Raw genomic sequence first — 14,779 nt, 5'->3', positions numbered from 1 at the left:
TCTCTTGGACGAAAACATAGAGAAATCTAGTTCTTGAAGGACTTGTGTTCTTCCAAAGGAGGATGTACTTGGAACTTTCTCCCCTTGTGAATAAGAGGCATAAACGAACGCGATTGGTTTTCTTCTCTCTAGGCAGTGTTCTCATTTTACACCCCTCTATGCAGGGTAATCTGTATGTTAGGTTAGGAGGTAGGTATCTACCTGTCTTTAAAATGGAAACATGAGCATATTAGAAACTTCCACGTGTTTTGTTGTATTAGCTACCTATTCCACCCCAATTAGGAGCCGTTAAAGAGTGAGGCTTAAAACGATATAAGTGCGAGTTCCATGGTTGCATCAATTACTAAATTTTAACCGGGTTACAAGGCACCTATCTGAACATTATTAGAAAATCACATATAAGCGTGTTGGGAGTGTCTAATTTACTGGATGCTTTTGAAGGTGGGTTACATTGGTTGGCCCTTCGTAGCCTACCTCGACGGCATCTTGGCAAAGTTTGAAAACACAACATCGAAGAGCCTCCTCATACTGAATAACAATTCATACCAACATGTGAACCCTAACCAACACGTATCCCAATCTCCACACGCTTGCTTTAACTCAAGTCTTATCGGTGTCGATTTATTGGTCCCATCTGGGTTCTGAACTTGGTTGGGTTGGTAACCGTGCCGTGCTGTATGTCTAATCTAGTATAACCCTGCCTTCTTCGTAGCCTGCTTATTCCTCCCAATTTTATAATTCTTACCTAACCGCCTTAGTCGGTTATATGATACGAGTTACATATTCTTGTGTAACCTATCGATTTTGGGATTGCTTGAATGTTGGCGTCTCGTGTCTTGGCCAATATGACATAATTGTATGATTCCACCTTGCACATGGCGATTCAGCTTGTGAGAAGGCTCGGCAGGTACTTTTGTTATGACAGTACTCATATCATTTAGCCACCGGTATTGAAGCTCTAATCAATCCTCTCCCTTCAAATATCTATCTAAGAAGGGCCTGCCCTTGTCTGACTGTGTAACTAGAACTATCGTAGACATATGCTAATGGTTTGGTAAGATCACCGGGCATTGCCTTTAGAGTTCATAGCGCTCATTTAGACGACGTGGTTGGTTTCACAAACACAGCACAGTACTAGTATCCAAAGCAGCCCATAGACACTCACCAAAGACTGTGACTGCATAGTAATAAGCCTCTCCCTTTCTAGGGGGCTATGCTTTTCTCTAACATTAGGAATTATTGCATACCTACAAAGGATTGAAAATATAGTTACTCAGAATTTTAGTTTCTTTTCCTTAAGAAGCTGTGAGTCTTCACTGGCAAAGGAATGAATCATTACCAAGCTGAATCAACATTTTATGAGCAGCTATGGAGACAAATTCGGCTCCTTTCCAAGATGGTGTCAACAACCAGAAAAGAATGGAGGATACATTAAAAATCATCCAGCAACAACCACCTTATACTCCTTCAAGGTTAGTTACACGTTGATATGACCTATCCTTTGTCCCATTCTGAGTTTTTGCGTAGAAACATTATGAGTGTTGCGTTTCGGAATCTGAGTGTTCACGCATTCGGCCGACGAACGGACTACCAACGCACTGTCGCAAACTTTCTCGGTGCATCTGTTGCAAATTGGGTTACGAAAAACCCACGATTCCGGATCGACATCCTCCATGAACTCGACGGAGTTGTACCGAGCGGCGAAATGTTACTAGTGCTCGGAAATCCAGGGAGCGGATGCACCACCATGCTGAAGTCTCTAGCAGGACAGACATACGATATTTACATAGACGAAGAGGCGGCTATTAACTACCAAGGTAAACATTCTCCTCCGTTCGTAGAGATCGCGATATACTCACCTACATGTAAGGCTTGTCGTCGAAGCAAATTTTTACTGAGTTCCGAGGAAAAGCGACGTATCAAGCTGAATTCGATATCCACTTCCCTTCCTTAACTATGCGAGAGACTCTTGAGTTTGCCTATAGAGCAAGAAGACCTCCTAAGTATTGGGATGTGACCAAAGCTACTGTCGAAAGCGATGTTCGCGCTTTGGGTTTATCTAAAGCCCTTGATACCAAGATGGGGAACGCCTATGTTCCTGGAGTTAGTGGAGGAGAACGCAAAAGAACGAGTATCGCGGTATATACGATCATTGTATAACAAACTCGCATTCATGCGCTGACCATACCTAGGAAATCCTCCTAGGAGACAGTGTCTTCCAATGTTGGGATAATAGTACACGAGGGTTAGACAGTGTCAATGCTCGTGACTTCGTCAAGGCCCTACGACAACGTACTACAGAGAACCGCTCCGTAGCCATTGTGACTTTATACCAAGCAGGCGAAGAGATATATGATGTGAGTATAGTTAATACGAAGCAAGTCATTTATAAATTCTCATACAATTTAGCTTTTCGATAAAGTGACGGTATTATATGAAGGACGACAGATCTATTTTGGATCTACGAGAGATGCTAAAAAATATTTCACCGACCTCGGATATATCCCCCCAAACAGATCCACTACCCCTGAATTCCTTACGTCTGTTACGAGACCACTCGATTTACGCCCCCAAACAAGGGACGGCATCGGATGGCTGCCAAGAACTGCAGAGGACTTCGAGCAGAGATGGAAGACTTCCCATCAATACAAAGCATTGATTAATGAGGTCGATACTTATAACGCCACTTACCCTCTCGGGGATGAGAAGAATCGCCGGGTAATGCCGAGGGAGCTGAAAGGGTTCGAAGAGCGAAGGTTAGTTAAGTTAGAGTCCAATCATACGATATATTAGGGTAACTAACAAAAGGTAGAACCCCCTATGTTCTCCCAGTCCCGATGCAAATCGGGCTCTGTGTGAATCGGGGGTTCCTTCGTCTGCGTAATAATCTAGGGGTACCAATATCCACTATCATGGGGAACTTTGTTGTTTCCCTTATCCTCGGTAGCATGTTTTACAACATGAAAGATGATACCGATAGTTTCTTTGGTCGCGGAGTGCTACTGTTTTTTACTAGTCTGGTCAACACGACACTGGCCGCCTTCGAGGTAGGAACCTAGCTATCCCACACTATGGTCTCTATTATACTTGTTTCTTACACCTACTAGTCCGTAGCATTATGGGATGATCGCCCAATTATCGAGAAGCATGTCCAATACGGATTTTACCATGCCTTTACTGAAGCCGTCGCATCCTTCGTCTGCGACCTACCAAACAAGCTCGTGCTCACATTCGCTTTTAACTGCCCACTCTACTTCCTAAGTAATCTTCGGCGTACGCCTGGAGCGTTCTTTACCTATTATCTATTTGGATTGATGAGTCTTCTCAATGGATCTGTGGTATATAGGTCCATGGGGGCCATGTCCCGAACTCTGGCTGGTTCTCAGCCTCCTGGGGCAGTACTTGTTGTACTATTAACCATATACAGTGGATTCGTGATACCATTTCGAGAAATGCGCCCGTGGCTTCAATGGTTTACGTATATCAATCCGGTGCACTACGCTTTTGAGGCTATGATCATCAACGAAGTAAGTATGACATCAAACCAATTAGCTTTTTGCTCACCAAGAGTTGTATAGTTTTCTGGACGAGAATTCGCCTGTAGCAAATTCTTCCCTGAAATACGCAATAATCTTTCGCCATTCATTTGCGCTGTGGTTGGTTCCAGACAAGGACAAGTATATGTGTCGGGGGACGATTATATTGCCGCACAATTTGGATTTACGAGCGGACATCTTTGGAGGTTCGTTAAACAATTCCTAAATCCATTCGAAGGTTAACGTGTACAGGAATCTTGGCATTTTAATTGCCCTCTTAGTATTTTGTTCATCTGTTTATGTTCTCGCCACCGAGTTCATTACAATGCTTCCGCCAAGATCGGACGTTTTACTATTCCAGAGGGGTCATATGCCCGCTAATTCCATTATCGACGACGAAGAGAAGGGTAAAGCTACTCGAGATAGTGTCGAGAAGTTTAATAATGATAAGAATAGTAACTATGGTATACTTGATACAAGTGATGGCGCACACCTTCTTTGGAGCAATCTCACCTATAAAATCAAGATCGGAAAGCAGGAGAAAGTCATTTTGGATAAGATAGATGGTTGGGTCAAGCCTGGAACCTTGACAGCACTCATGGTTAGTTTGTTTCCCGGCATATTGACGCATATTCTCACACTTCTTTAGGGTTCATCCGGGGCTGGCAAGACAACTCTTCTAAATGTTCTCGCCGAGCGAACTACTATTGGGGTTGTCACTGGTAGCAAAGTAGTAGATACATGCTACCAAAACATCGCATTTTCTCGTAAGATTGGTTACGCTCAGCAAGAGGACATACATCTCGAAACAGCATCTGTTCGAGAGTCACTTACGTTTAGTGCCTTGCTCCGGCAGCCCGAGCATTACTCCACTGACGAAAAGCTGGCTTATGTCGATTATGTTATAGAGATGCTCGATATGCAAGCGTTTCAGCATGCCATAGTCGGAAGGCTTAATGTCGAACAAAAGAAGCGTGTCACAATTGGCACCGAGCTGGCCGCACGACCAGAGCTTCTCTTATTTCTCGATGAACCAACAAGCGGTCTCGACAGTGACTCATCTTGGTCTTTCTGCACTCTCCTAAGAAGATTAACAGATAGCGGACAGGCAATCTTATGCACCATCCACCAGCCATCGAGTCCTATACTCACCCTATTTGATAAGCTTCTCTTCCTTAAGGAGGGCCACACAGTATATTTCGGCGACTTTGGACCTGAATTTCGCTCACTAATCAATTACTTTGAAAGCCACGGGGCCCGGAAATGCCTTCCCCATGAGAACCCTGCTGAGTGGATGATGGAAGTCACCAGCACGGATGATGCCGAGCACTCACTGAATTGGGAAGAGATATGGGACAGATCCGCGGAATGTGCCGCTGTTAAAAAGGAATGTGGTCAAATGAGCCAACGGCTATCTAGGATGCCAACTACAATGGCTCTTAACGAGAGTCGTGCTACTGAATTTGCAACCACCTTCTGGTACCAACTTGGCATCGTTACCAAGAGAGCTTTTCAGCATGACTGGAGGTCTCCGGAATACCTCTATTCCAAGAGCCTTACCACATTTGGTTATGTAGGTATCTATTTCACTCATCAGAAACCTGGTTTCTAATTTTAACATTTAGGCATTCATCAATGGGGTGAGCTTCTGGGCCTCAGGAACAACATCCCAAGCCATCCAAAACCAAATCTTCTCTCTCTTCGTATTTTCTACAATTTTCGGAACACATGTACAACTCATAATGGAACGATTCTACAACAGTCGAACCTTATATGAAAATCGAGAGCGTCAATCCCGAACGTACTCATGGATCGTATTTCTTATCTCAAATATCATAGTCGAGCTCGCATCACAAACCGTCATCAGCGTCATCGCGTACGTATCGTGGTATTATCCATTAGGTCTCTGGAAGAATGCGATCGCGCAGGACGAGCTTAATAGCCGTAGTGGTCTCATCTTTCTACTAATTTGGTCCCTGCTTGTTTTATTTCAAACTCTCTCACAAATGCTCATGACCATAATGCCTAACATTCCAGCTGGGATCAATAATGGAAACCTCTTATTTATGTTGTCGCTAATATTTTCCGGGTAATTCTTACCGTTCCTCACACACCGTGAAGAGCTTTATACTAATCTGCTTTCAGGGTTCTCGTGCCTCCCAGCGCCCTCCAGAACTTCTGGATTTTCATGTACAGGGCAACTCCACTTTCATACTATATGTCTGCCATCATAGCGACCGGTCTCTCAGGGGCAAATATCACCTGCTCCGACATAGCCATATATAAACTGGATCCTGTACCAGGTCAATTCTGTGGCTCGTACCTCAACCCACCCACGGTTTTGGTTGAAAACACTAAGGATATACAAGGGTGTAGAGTGTGCGTGTCTAACACTGCTGATTCGTTGCTGGCCGAATTCGGCATACGCTTCCAGGACCGCTGGTGGCAGTGGGGAGTTACCATCGTTTATAATGTTATTAATGTGGCACTCGCAGTACTGTTGTACTGGTTAATAAGGGTACCAAAGAGGCCGAGGAAGCAGGATTAATTTGACAGTCAAGTACAAGTAACATCGTCGTCATCGGAGAGACATTTAGGTAGTTGACTTTATCATTCGCTTCCAGCTTCTTCTCTATATCAACCACCTAATACAAGGTATATGATGATTACGAATATATTGTCAGATTGACCACATCACCAAAAGGTATCTTGTAATGGCACAAAGGTTACTACTTAATACATGACAACACCATAAAGAAATCGCGAAGTGGCAGTGGAAACAAATTAATTGTTATCCCAGCCTTTTGCTAGGACTACCTACTGTACGATATGAGGCCACAATCAACTAACAACCGGTCCGTCTGATGGATTACATATGCGCATTCAAAATACCTAGGTAATCCACATCAATTGATATGCCAACTGTAAATTTCATTATTTTTTTGCTACAATGTGCGGCGTGATATGTAAGTTAACCTGTAACTTATAAGTTGCTTCTCACTTGTTGTTAATGATAGTCCCGATAACCAACCCTCGGCGAAGGTAAATAGGTGTGTAGCCAAGAAGCTGAACACTTCCTAATATAGATTGGTGTTGCAAAGATGACGCTGTAACATAACAAGAAACCAAGTCTTATATGTGATAATAAGTATATTGAAGGTGGCAAAACGATCTCGTGTTATACTAGGGTTGTTAGAGGCTCTCCTATCAGGCTTTTGGACCCCAACTTCATCCACTGTTTAACTTTCCAACTGTTCTGCCTGCAAATATGTGCAACTGGGGAACATGTAAAATCCTGGGGTCATTAGGCCACCTCGTTTAATAGGTTTATAATTATGTCTTTGAACCGGTTTTGGAAATTCTCATTATTTCTTGCACTCCAACCGAGTTCTTCTTCCACTTGTGTGGTATGTGGGGGCTATATGCACCTACTTACCAACAAGTGTTGGTGCTGTTAGGTGATTTGGGCACATTAATGCTCTGAACTACGACTATGACTTGATACTTAGTCTATTCTTACGGCTATAACAAGTGCTTTGAAAAGCAGTTTTAAAATCCCAAGTAATTCCTGATAGGAATATCCTCCTTTCTCTTTTAACTTAGAACCTATCTCTCCGCAACCAATCGTTTTCATCATCAACATCCTAATGGAGATCCCACCTGGTACTGATCTCACCAAGGTTCCTTTATTACCAAACCCTGATGGCTCGCCACCCAATTTTGACAACCCCGTGTCCCTTAAAGCGACGACATTCTCGGTAACTATTATCCTGGTAGCTACATCATCCGTGTTGGTACTGTTAAGAGTTAAGGCACATTCGAAGATATACAAGGGGCTTGCGCTTGACGACTGTGAGTTACCTTTACAGCATATTATTGATCTTACGAATAACAGATTGAAGGTTTTTGCATCGCATCTTGGGCGCTTACGACTGTCTACAGTGCTGTTGTTATGTCTTGTAATAGTGACTCCACATAAGTCATAGAATGTACTAATTCAAGCTAGCAACATCTACGGCTCGGCATATTTGGGATGTTCCACTAAGTGCTATCGATGAATCATGGGTTAAAGTAAGTATAACCTACACTCTAAATATCACGATACCTACTGAAAATCTTGTAGCAAAGTGCAGTTTTAGGTACAATATATGGCCCAGCTATGTGGTTCGCCAAAACCGCCATTTTGACAATGTACCTGCGTCTATTTAGCGTCAAGACATGGATGAAATGGTGCTGCTACTGTGGCATCGGCTTCCTCTTCTGCGCTTACTGGAGCCTTGTTCCAGTTTCAGCCATATATAATTTCCCACATGGCGATGAGCATTGGGACCTTTCACTATCAATAGACAGCCAGCCAGCCCAGGTTCCATTTGTTGTCATGGGCCTCATCAGTGTGGTATCCGACCTATATATCTTAGTCTTACCCTTTCCAATTTTATTGACACTGCAGGTGTCACGGAAAAGGAGAGTAGGGCTGTGCTTAGTTTTCTTAACCGCTATCATGTTAGTTTTTCTTCCATATACTTACACTTACTTGGCATGCGCTGAAATCTATAGTGGAATTGTGAGCAGCTGCTTAGTATTCTACTTCCGTATCGTGCTATGGCGAAACGATACAGATGACTCAACATGGAACGTGGCGGCTTCTTACTTAACAGTGTAAGATTTCACCATTAAGGCCTACTTGATCACTATGAGGGATTACTGACAAGCAATTTCAAGCGCTGTTGAAATGAATGTTGCCGTCATTGTTAGCTGCACACCGGCTGCTGCAGCGACGTGGAATCTTATGCTTCAAGACTCGAAGCTCCTTTCTAGTCTTCGTTCATTATTTAATAGCTCTAAGAACCTAGTAGGGGACTCTTCCGGTTCAAATGCGAGTAAAATCAAACACACCGAGCCAGCGCCGGTCTCTACGACCTACCTTATATCCTTAGAGTCGATCAATACTCGCGGCGGGGATATAGTTTAGGTAATGACTTATTGTTTAGAGACAATATGTTCACGTATGGGAACTAAATATAGGATAGGGCCAATGTTACTTGGGGGTGCTAATAGCTGGTAACATTGACTGGGATTCACATTGCCTTCGATAGCAAAAGGAATTCGAGGCATTCGAATATTGTCTAGTGTAGGAGAGCTCTCGGACTGGATAGGAGATTGGTATGACCTCTCTCAGAGGATATTTGTTTTGCCTACCCATTTGCCGCTTCGGGGTCTTGAACGAGGATTTGATGTGGGTTGTTTCAGTCCCAGATACAATATGTGTCGCATATATTAAGTAATGACATTTATGACATTACAAGATACCTGTTGGTCAAGTGGTCAATCTGACAATATGAATTCAATAACAGTTTATGTAGGCCTTGAAATTAGTCTCGCTGTCTATTTCGAACGGCAAGGATACATCAAAAGAAACCCAATGACGTATTAGGTCCATAGGGGTGGCATACATCCCTTGTAATTAGTTTATATCTATAAGATCTGCGTTCAGGGTATTGGTGAAGCATGGTCGATAAGTGCATAGGGTATGTATGTAGATATTCTCTTACTTTACCTTTTCCGGAAGTCTTTAAATACGTTCTACCAGCTCAAGCATCGTGCGACTAGGCGATTTACCTAGGTTAGGTACCTAATCTACAGGAAAGGAAATAGATGGATTATCTATGAATAAAGACGCCTGTGTCGTTCGATGTGACTAAGTTACAATGTTAAATACCCAAGGCTAGGAGAAAATCGCTATATTACGTCTTTTAAAGCAATCGCTTACATCAGATCATTTCTACCAACTACCTATGTACATAACTAACCTAGGTACCTGCCTACCTACCTACCTAAGGTATGTTATCCCGCTTATCCATCAATAAGAAACGTTTCTGAGATCCCCGCAAAATGGAAAAATTCAGTTTCAAATTCGACATGGATATAGCTGTTGCTTGGGATAGCACTAGGCCTCGTACAGCTATACCCCTGAGCTAATGCATGAAATTGCAGGCCCCCCCGGCATGTTTGTAGTTAAGGGGCGCATTTTCAACTCCTCGTTCTTGAGGAAAACTGAACTGCCGTTAATAGGCTATCACCTCGTACGGGACGTTGAGACGTACAATATAAGGAGTATCGCATTGTCTTATTTGTATATATTCTCTATTAGCCCTCACGCCGTATCTCTTTATACTTTATAATGAGAGAAGCGAAGATTTTGTTGGCACAAAACGGGAGGGAAAGCCTGCTAGTGTCACATAGCTATGCATACATACAGCCAGACAGGAAGACCTCGAGCTTGGTGATGCAATAGACTCTGGCCGATCTTGGTACTTGTGTCCATACGCAGTTAGTCAAGGGTCGCCAAGGTATAGTAGGATCCTACGGAGGTGGGTATCATTCAATGATACTAGGTAGTATGTATGTCAGGGCATTTCATCAAACGTACTATGTAGATAAAAAAGCTGCGACGCCTCAGTATCGAAATTATTTACCCTAGACGTTTGTTCTCTTGCCTATCTCTTCTTATTGAATATCCTAACTTACTCGCTCATTCTACTCTACCACGTCGACTACTCGTTATTTTCATCGCCGGCCGAAGAAAACGAACATACACTCCTTTACGTGGAAATAAAACATCGATACCTACCTATTTATTCAAAATGCAGTTCAAGACCCTCGCTATCGCTCTTTTCGCCGCCGCAGTCACCGCCGAGAGTCTGCAAGAGCTTGTCTCGGAGATTCCGTCCTGCGCGAAGCCATGCTTAGACAGCGCCTCAACCAAGGTTGGCTGCTCGACTACCGACAACAAGTGCCAATGCAGCAATATCGACGACCTGACTAAGGAGGCCATTACCTGTGTGTCGACTTCTTGTAACACCGATGACCTGGCCAGTATGTTTACCCCTCGTCTTGGAATGTTCTGAATCACAATTACCCATTGCTTCTGGGTAATACTTTGGCAAGGAGAACACCATGACTAATAGAGCAACAGAGACAACGAAGCTTTCCGCGGAGATCTGCGCAAATGTCGCGGCTGCCGCCGGTGGCGCTGCTGTTTCTTCGGTCATATCGAGTGCTAGCGCCGCTGCCACGTCTGCGATCGGCTCTGTTGTCTTCGGCTCGGCTACCGATGCGACTTCGACCCCAACTGCGACCCCCGGAGCCGGTAACCGGGCTGTTGCCGGTCTCGGTTTTGCTGCGGCCATAGCTGCTTTAGCTCTATAAATTGTTGGCACGGCATGGTGTGCTTAATAGTAAACTTCTTTTATACAACGTTTCGATGGTCTTCAGATCATTTGTATACTTAAATCAATAAGAGCAGTCGAGAAGGCTTAAAAGCTAATTGATAGTCTGTAATTGTCTTCGATGTTTACTCTTCTAAGGCCAAGTCCAAGGATATAAATCCATATCTATATAATACGCGACCAGCAATATATATCGTGAGTTTGAAAGTCTAGTGTGTAGATGCGGTATAAATCACGCGAGGCCAAATCTACCAAGAGCCCCATCTTCACCGCTATCAAATTGGCTTTGTAGACCATCTAGCGCCGCGAAATGCGCTGCAAACTCGTAGCCTTTATTACGCAACTGTTCTGTTTGCTTCCAGTCCCAATTGCCATGTCCATCCTTAGCTTCAGCTTCACTGACGGCATGGCCAGTGATCAGATGAGATGGAGGGGCCATTCCATTCTCCGTAGCGACCCAACCATCAGGCCGTTCTGGAAGCATTCCACTGGCGTCGATAATAATAGCCGGGTGTACTGTTAATCGTCCGATCTTGAATACATACTTGCTGATGGCTGTAGCATGTATTTTCTTCTCCCAATCCTGGGGCTTCCCCTTGTCTTTCCTCGTCGCGCCGAAGTTCCCCCCGTCCCACGACCGCGGTTTGACGGCACCATGTTCAACGAAATGCGTTACGATGTAAAGCCATTTACGATCCCAACTGAGAACACGGGACCACATCTCATATTTTTGATAAGGTTGTAGCTCTTTTTTGAAGCTACATTGCACAGCACCGAGCATAACGCTGAATTTACCCTCAGCTGGCTTCGAAGGGTCCGACGGATCCACCACCAGGCGTGTTGAGTTATTGTCAGCGAGTTCGCGGCAGCCGCGAGCAAATAAGTGTGAAACTAGTTGAGAACGACTGACGTCGAGGTCGGCGAAGTAGGTCGAGTTGGACTTGTGGATATTATAATCGACTTCGAGAAGCGAGACATGAGATGGCGTTATCACTGGGTGGAAGAGTTGATCGGGAGTGTGTGTATGAAAGCGCCTAAAACCTAGGTGCGTTACCATAGCGCCGACAACGCGGAACTATGAGCATTTCTTTTAGTAAATACCTTTTTTTGAATGTAGGACAGTCAGCCCGGAGATTACATACAGTCCACGCAAAGGGCAGGCTTTTCCAATTAACAAGCACGACTACCAGAGCTACAACACGACTTGTTCTGCCTGGGCCTGTAAAGAAAGACCCAAGCATTGCTAGCAAGTTCCCTTTGTAGGCACCATAAGCGACAGCCGGTAGGAGTATCGGCCCAGTGACTCTCAGCACTCTATTAGCCGCGCCGGCAGCAGACGCCATGATGTTTATGTTTTAGGTATTCCGTTTGATCCCGGTATTCTACTACTCGTAATAGTAACCACCAGCTGTGTCCGAAGGAATCCGAGGAGCAGTATGATTAGGGCGATTCCCCAGAGAGGTAAAGCTCGCAGATGGCAGAGGATCGTGTTTGTACACTGCGCGATGAGGCTAGTATTATTCGATGGGAACGGCATTCGATTAAGATTCTAGTCGGTAGGTAATTCAGCACATATAAGACTCCATTCTTCACCAGTTCCTATATACAGAAGAGACGAAGAAAAGGTGAAGCAGCTAATAAATATAAATATAATAGAAAAAGAAAATAGTTGCGATGACGAAGTAGTGGAGACCAGCTGAATCAAGCTGGCCGCATCTTGCCGTTCTCAGCTTCTGCCTTATTCCGAGCTTCAACCGACCCCTGAATTAGACCTAACCTAAGATACCCTTTACCCCTGACAAACGCCGAAAAGCCTTCTTATGTAATATCTACTACAAGAGTAATCCGTAGTACTTAGGGTTATATATTCGCACTAACCCTTTTATTTTCGGCCTCCTCCAAACGAGCATCTTCTTGTGTCTTTAACCCCGTCTTGCAGATTTTATATTTCCTAGAAAATATTTGCTTCCTGATAAGCAAGCTCAAGAACATCCCAACAGCTCCAAGTGCAGTATATAAAATCCATTCAGCTTATAGACTCTCGTTATATACCCCAACTACCACCTGCATTTAACCATGGGGTAAAGTTGGGATAATATTTAGTGCACCGGAGCTTCACCACCAATTACTTGTGTAGCTTTGTCAGATGGAAGAGCTACAACAACCTCTCCTCTGAAAACGATTTACATAGCTGTTGCCATATCGCGCATGAAAAGGAATGTCGCCGCCGCACTTACAATGTCTGCAGGCTTTGTAAGACTGAATTAAACAACAATAGGGGCCTAGAAAATGGGACTGATGCTATAATCTGATAGATAATAATTCGTGTCTACGAAAAATAATCTTGGGAAATGATATAGAGACCAATTCCTATAATCATCAAGGGAAATCCCCAGTAAATTGGCAATCGATATCTACCCGACTTACTGATATAGACACCTATCAGGCTCGATACGACACATAGTATGACAGCGACTGGTAGGAGATAAACACCCGACATGCTCGGACTCGCACCAAGGACGGCCTGGAAATAAAGAGAAAGGTATTAAAGATGCACCATAAAGGTTTTGTCGTGGATATAAGGAATCCCAAATGGGGCAATATTAGAATTCGACTGAAAAAGCCTCGGCGGAGTAATTGATGTATCTGGCCACTTTCCACTCAATAAGGACATACAAGACAACCATCACGACTCCAAAGATAATAAGGCAGATTACGACGGAAGAGTCCCATGGTTCAACCGCCCCTCCGTAGCTAATTCTAGTAAGAACATCACGATAGCACCTACAATTGTTACCATGCCAAGCCAGCCCGTTGCTAGGAGACCCTCGATGGTGGGAGTCTTGGGCGTATGGACCTTGGGGAAGAAAATCACGAATATGCCAGCTAGACCAACAATTGGTACTTTTGCCAATTAGCCTAGGTTATTTCACGGTAGCTTCGTACAGCACTTACAGTTGACCCAGAAGCACCACTTCCAAGATACGAATTCAGCAAAAGCACCGCAAACGACGGGGCTTAGGTCACAAGCCAATCCCCAAGTCACACCTAGTATACCATAATACTTGCTTCGACCACTGCCAAAAAGTTAGCTTAATTATCAACCGGATAAAAATGAACATATATTGAGGACTGAAAACATCCCTTATGATGGCTACCGAGATAGTCCCAATATTCCCCCGCCACCGATTCCCTGTATTGCTCTACCTACGATGAGCGTGTTATTTTATTTGCAAGCGCTCCTATGAGAGAGACGACGAAGAACACGACGATAGCCGCGAGTAGAACTAGTTTCTAACCGAAAATATCACTAATTTTACCCTAGGGTGAAGTAGCAGCTGCGAGACGAATTTAACCGGAACCAACTCATGAGGACGAAATCATCGAAGCTTACGACGCACCAGCTGCTGGCAGGAGATATGCCGTCCAGGTATCCAAGCATATTATAGTTCTGTAGCCTAGAATGATTTGGCTATAGTTTGTACTGCAGTTGCGACAATTGTCTGAAGAGTGAGTTGATTTTCCAAACTTTCTAATGAGGTTTCTATAGTGGAGAGTACCATACCTGCTCGAAAGCAGCAATGAAGATAGACACCTTTTAGAGTATCAATGATCTCATTTTCTTAATTCGTTCGGGTAAAGGGGTTCTCACCATGAAATATAGAACGAGCAACAATGTGGCTGTATGGCTAAGTTGCTCGTGGATATTATAGGACATAAAGGATAGAGGAAATAAATTAGCACGCAAAGGAATTTATATCAAGAGCTACTCCTATAGTAAGCAATATGAATAACTAGGGTCGTTCTGCTACACAAATCATCATCATTCTCTTCGGTAGGGTCCCGGGTTATGGGAGACACCCCTTATCAAATAGTTCACCTTTGGCTCTTCGCCCACCCTTGTCACATCTATAAGCCCGCCTTTACTACAGGTACCATCACAGAACGCTTCTAGCACTTGGCAAGATCGATTCAATCATAAGTAAGTCATGATATCTGCCGAACAATAATCTT

At 43.9% G+C, this 14,779-nt stretch overlaps 5 protein-coding genes across 5 annotated transcripts; 3 read left to right on the top strand and 2 right to left on the bottom strand.

The window, feature by feature from the left end:
- Positions 1 to 1,056: 1,056 nt before the first annotated feature.
- F4813DRAFT_373105 (ABC transporter) lies at positions 1,057 to 6,456 on the top strand. The gene is made up of 12 exons (XM_049244778.1): positions 1,057 to 1,472; positions 1,528 to 1,817; positions 1,871 to 2,139; positions 2,193 to 2,357; positions 2,410 to 2,756; positions 2,813 to 3,047; positions 3,108 to 3,527; positions 3,579 to 3,742; positions 3,789 to 4,137; positions 4,186 to 5,109; positions 5,162 to 5,625; positions 5,682 to 6,456. The coding sequence occupies exons 1-12, from the start codon at positions 1,369 to 1,371 to the stop codon at positions 6,082 to 6,084; spliced, it is 4,134 nt and encodes a 1,377-aa protein (XP_049095851.1). The 5' UTR covers positions 1,057 to 1,368; the 3' UTR covers positions 6,085 to 6,456.
- Positions 6,457 to 7,040: 584 nt separating this feature from the next.
- F4813DRAFT_242352 (uncharacterized protein) lies at positions 7,041 to 8,902 on the top strand. The gene is made up of 6 exons (XM_049240044.1): positions 7,041 to 7,388; positions 7,439 to 7,495; positions 7,543 to 7,607; positions 7,660 to 8,039; positions 8,094 to 8,195; positions 8,259 to 8,902. The coding sequence occupies exons 1-6, from the start codon at positions 7,184 to 7,186 to the stop codon at positions 8,506 to 8,508; spliced, it is 1,059 nt and encodes a 352-aa protein (XP_049095850.1). The 5' UTR covers positions 7,041 to 7,183; the 3' UTR covers positions 8,509 to 8,902.
- Positions 8,903 to 10,018: 1,116 nt separating this feature from the next.
- F4813DRAFT_373102 (uncharacterized protein) lies at positions 10,019 to 10,858 on the top strand. The gene is made up of 2 exons (XM_049244777.1): positions 10,019 to 10,412; positions 10,513 to 10,858. The coding sequence occupies exons 1-2, from the start codon at positions 10,181 to 10,183 to the stop codon at positions 10,743 to 10,745; spliced, it is 465 nt and encodes a 154-aa protein (XP_049095849.1). The 5' UTR covers positions 10,019 to 10,180; the 3' UTR covers positions 10,746 to 10,858.
- A 3-nt stretch (positions 10,859 to 10,861) lies between these two features.
- Positions 10,862 to 12,236, bottom strand: F4813DRAFT_242335 (capsule polysaccharide biosynthesis protein). The gene is made up of 2 exons (XM_049240043.1): positions 11,908 to 12,236; positions 10,862 to 11,840 (listed from the first exon to the last, which is right to left on the bottom strand). Exons 1-2 carry the CDS (start codon positions 12,106 to 12,108, stop codon positions 10,998 to 11,000), a joined length of 1,044 nt encoding a protein of 347 aa, XP_049095848.1. The 5' UTR covers positions 12,109 to 12,236; the 3' UTR covers positions 10,862 to 10,997.
- A 389-nt stretch (positions 12,237 to 12,625) lies between these two features.
- Positions 12,626 to 14,483, bottom strand: F4813DRAFT_383003 (uncharacterized protein; the record flags this gene model as incomplete). Its single annotated transcript, XM_049245883.1, has 11 exons — positions 12,626 to 12,795; positions 12,841 to 12,878; positions 12,953 to 13,024; positions 13,099 to 13,289; positions 13,323 to 13,425; positions 13,483 to 13,669; positions 13,721 to 13,842; positions 13,977 to 14,059; positions 14,251 to 14,268; positions 14,331 to 14,360; positions 14,418 to 14,483. The coding sequence occupies 11 exons, from the start codon at positions 14,481 to 14,483 to the stop codon at positions 12,626 to 12,628; spliced, it is 1,080 nt and encodes a 359-aa protein (XP_049095847.1).
- Between the last annotated feature and the right edge of the window lie 296 nt (positions 14,484 to 14,779).

The sequence above is a fragment of the Daldinia decipiens genome (genome assembly GCF_022478715.1).
Source record: "Daldinia decipiens strain CBS 113046 unplaced genomic scaffold F4813scaffold_42, whole genome shotgun sequence".
NCBI lineage: Eukaryota > Fungi > Ascomycota > Sordariomycetes > Xylariales > Hypoxylaceae > Daldinia > Daldinia decipiens.
The sequence above is the reverse complement of the archived record's forward strand: the minus strand, read 5'-3'. Positions and strand labels throughout refer to the sequence as shown.

Coding starts and splice junctions, on each gene's coding strand:
- F4813DRAFT_373105 (XM_049244778.1), top strand. CDS start 1,369: ATGGAGACAAATTCGGCTCCTTTCCAAGATGGTGTCAACAACCAGAAA. Junction 1,818..1,870: donor GGCGGCTATTAACTACCAAG/GTAAACATTCTC, acceptor CCTACATGTAAG/GCTTGTCGTCGAAGCAAATT. Junction 3,743..3,788: donor ACGAGCGGACATCTTTGGAG/GTTCGTTAAACA, acceptor TAACGTGTACAG/GAATCTTGGCATTTTAATTG.
- F4813DRAFT_242352 (XM_049240044.1), top strand. CDS start 7,184: ATGGAGATCCCACCTGGTACTGATCTCACCAAGGTTCCTTTATTACCA. Junction 7,496..7,542: donor CAGTGCTGTTGTTATGTCTT/GTAATAGTGACT, acceptor AATTCAAGCTAG/CAACATCTACGGCTCGGCAT. Junction 8,040..8,093: donor GTTTTCTTAACCGCTATCAT/GTTAGTTTTTCT, acceptor TGAAATCTATAG/TGGAATTGTGAGCAGCTGCT.
- F4813DRAFT_373102 (XM_049244777.1), top strand. CDS start 10,181: ATGCAGTTCAAGACCCTCGCTATCGCTCTTTTCGCCGCCGCAGTCACC. Junction 10,413..10,512: donor TAACACCGATGACCTGGCCA/GTATGTTTACCC, acceptor ATAGAGCAACAG/AGACAACGAAGCTTTCCGCG.
- F4813DRAFT_242335 (XM_049240043.1), bottom strand. CDS start 12,108: ATGGCGTCTGCTGCCGGCGCGGCTAATAGAGTGCTGAGAGTCACTGGG. Junction 11,841..11,907: donor GCCTGCCCTTTGCGTGGACT/GTATGTAATCTC, acceptor AAATGCTCATAG/TTCCGCGTTGTCGGCGCTAT.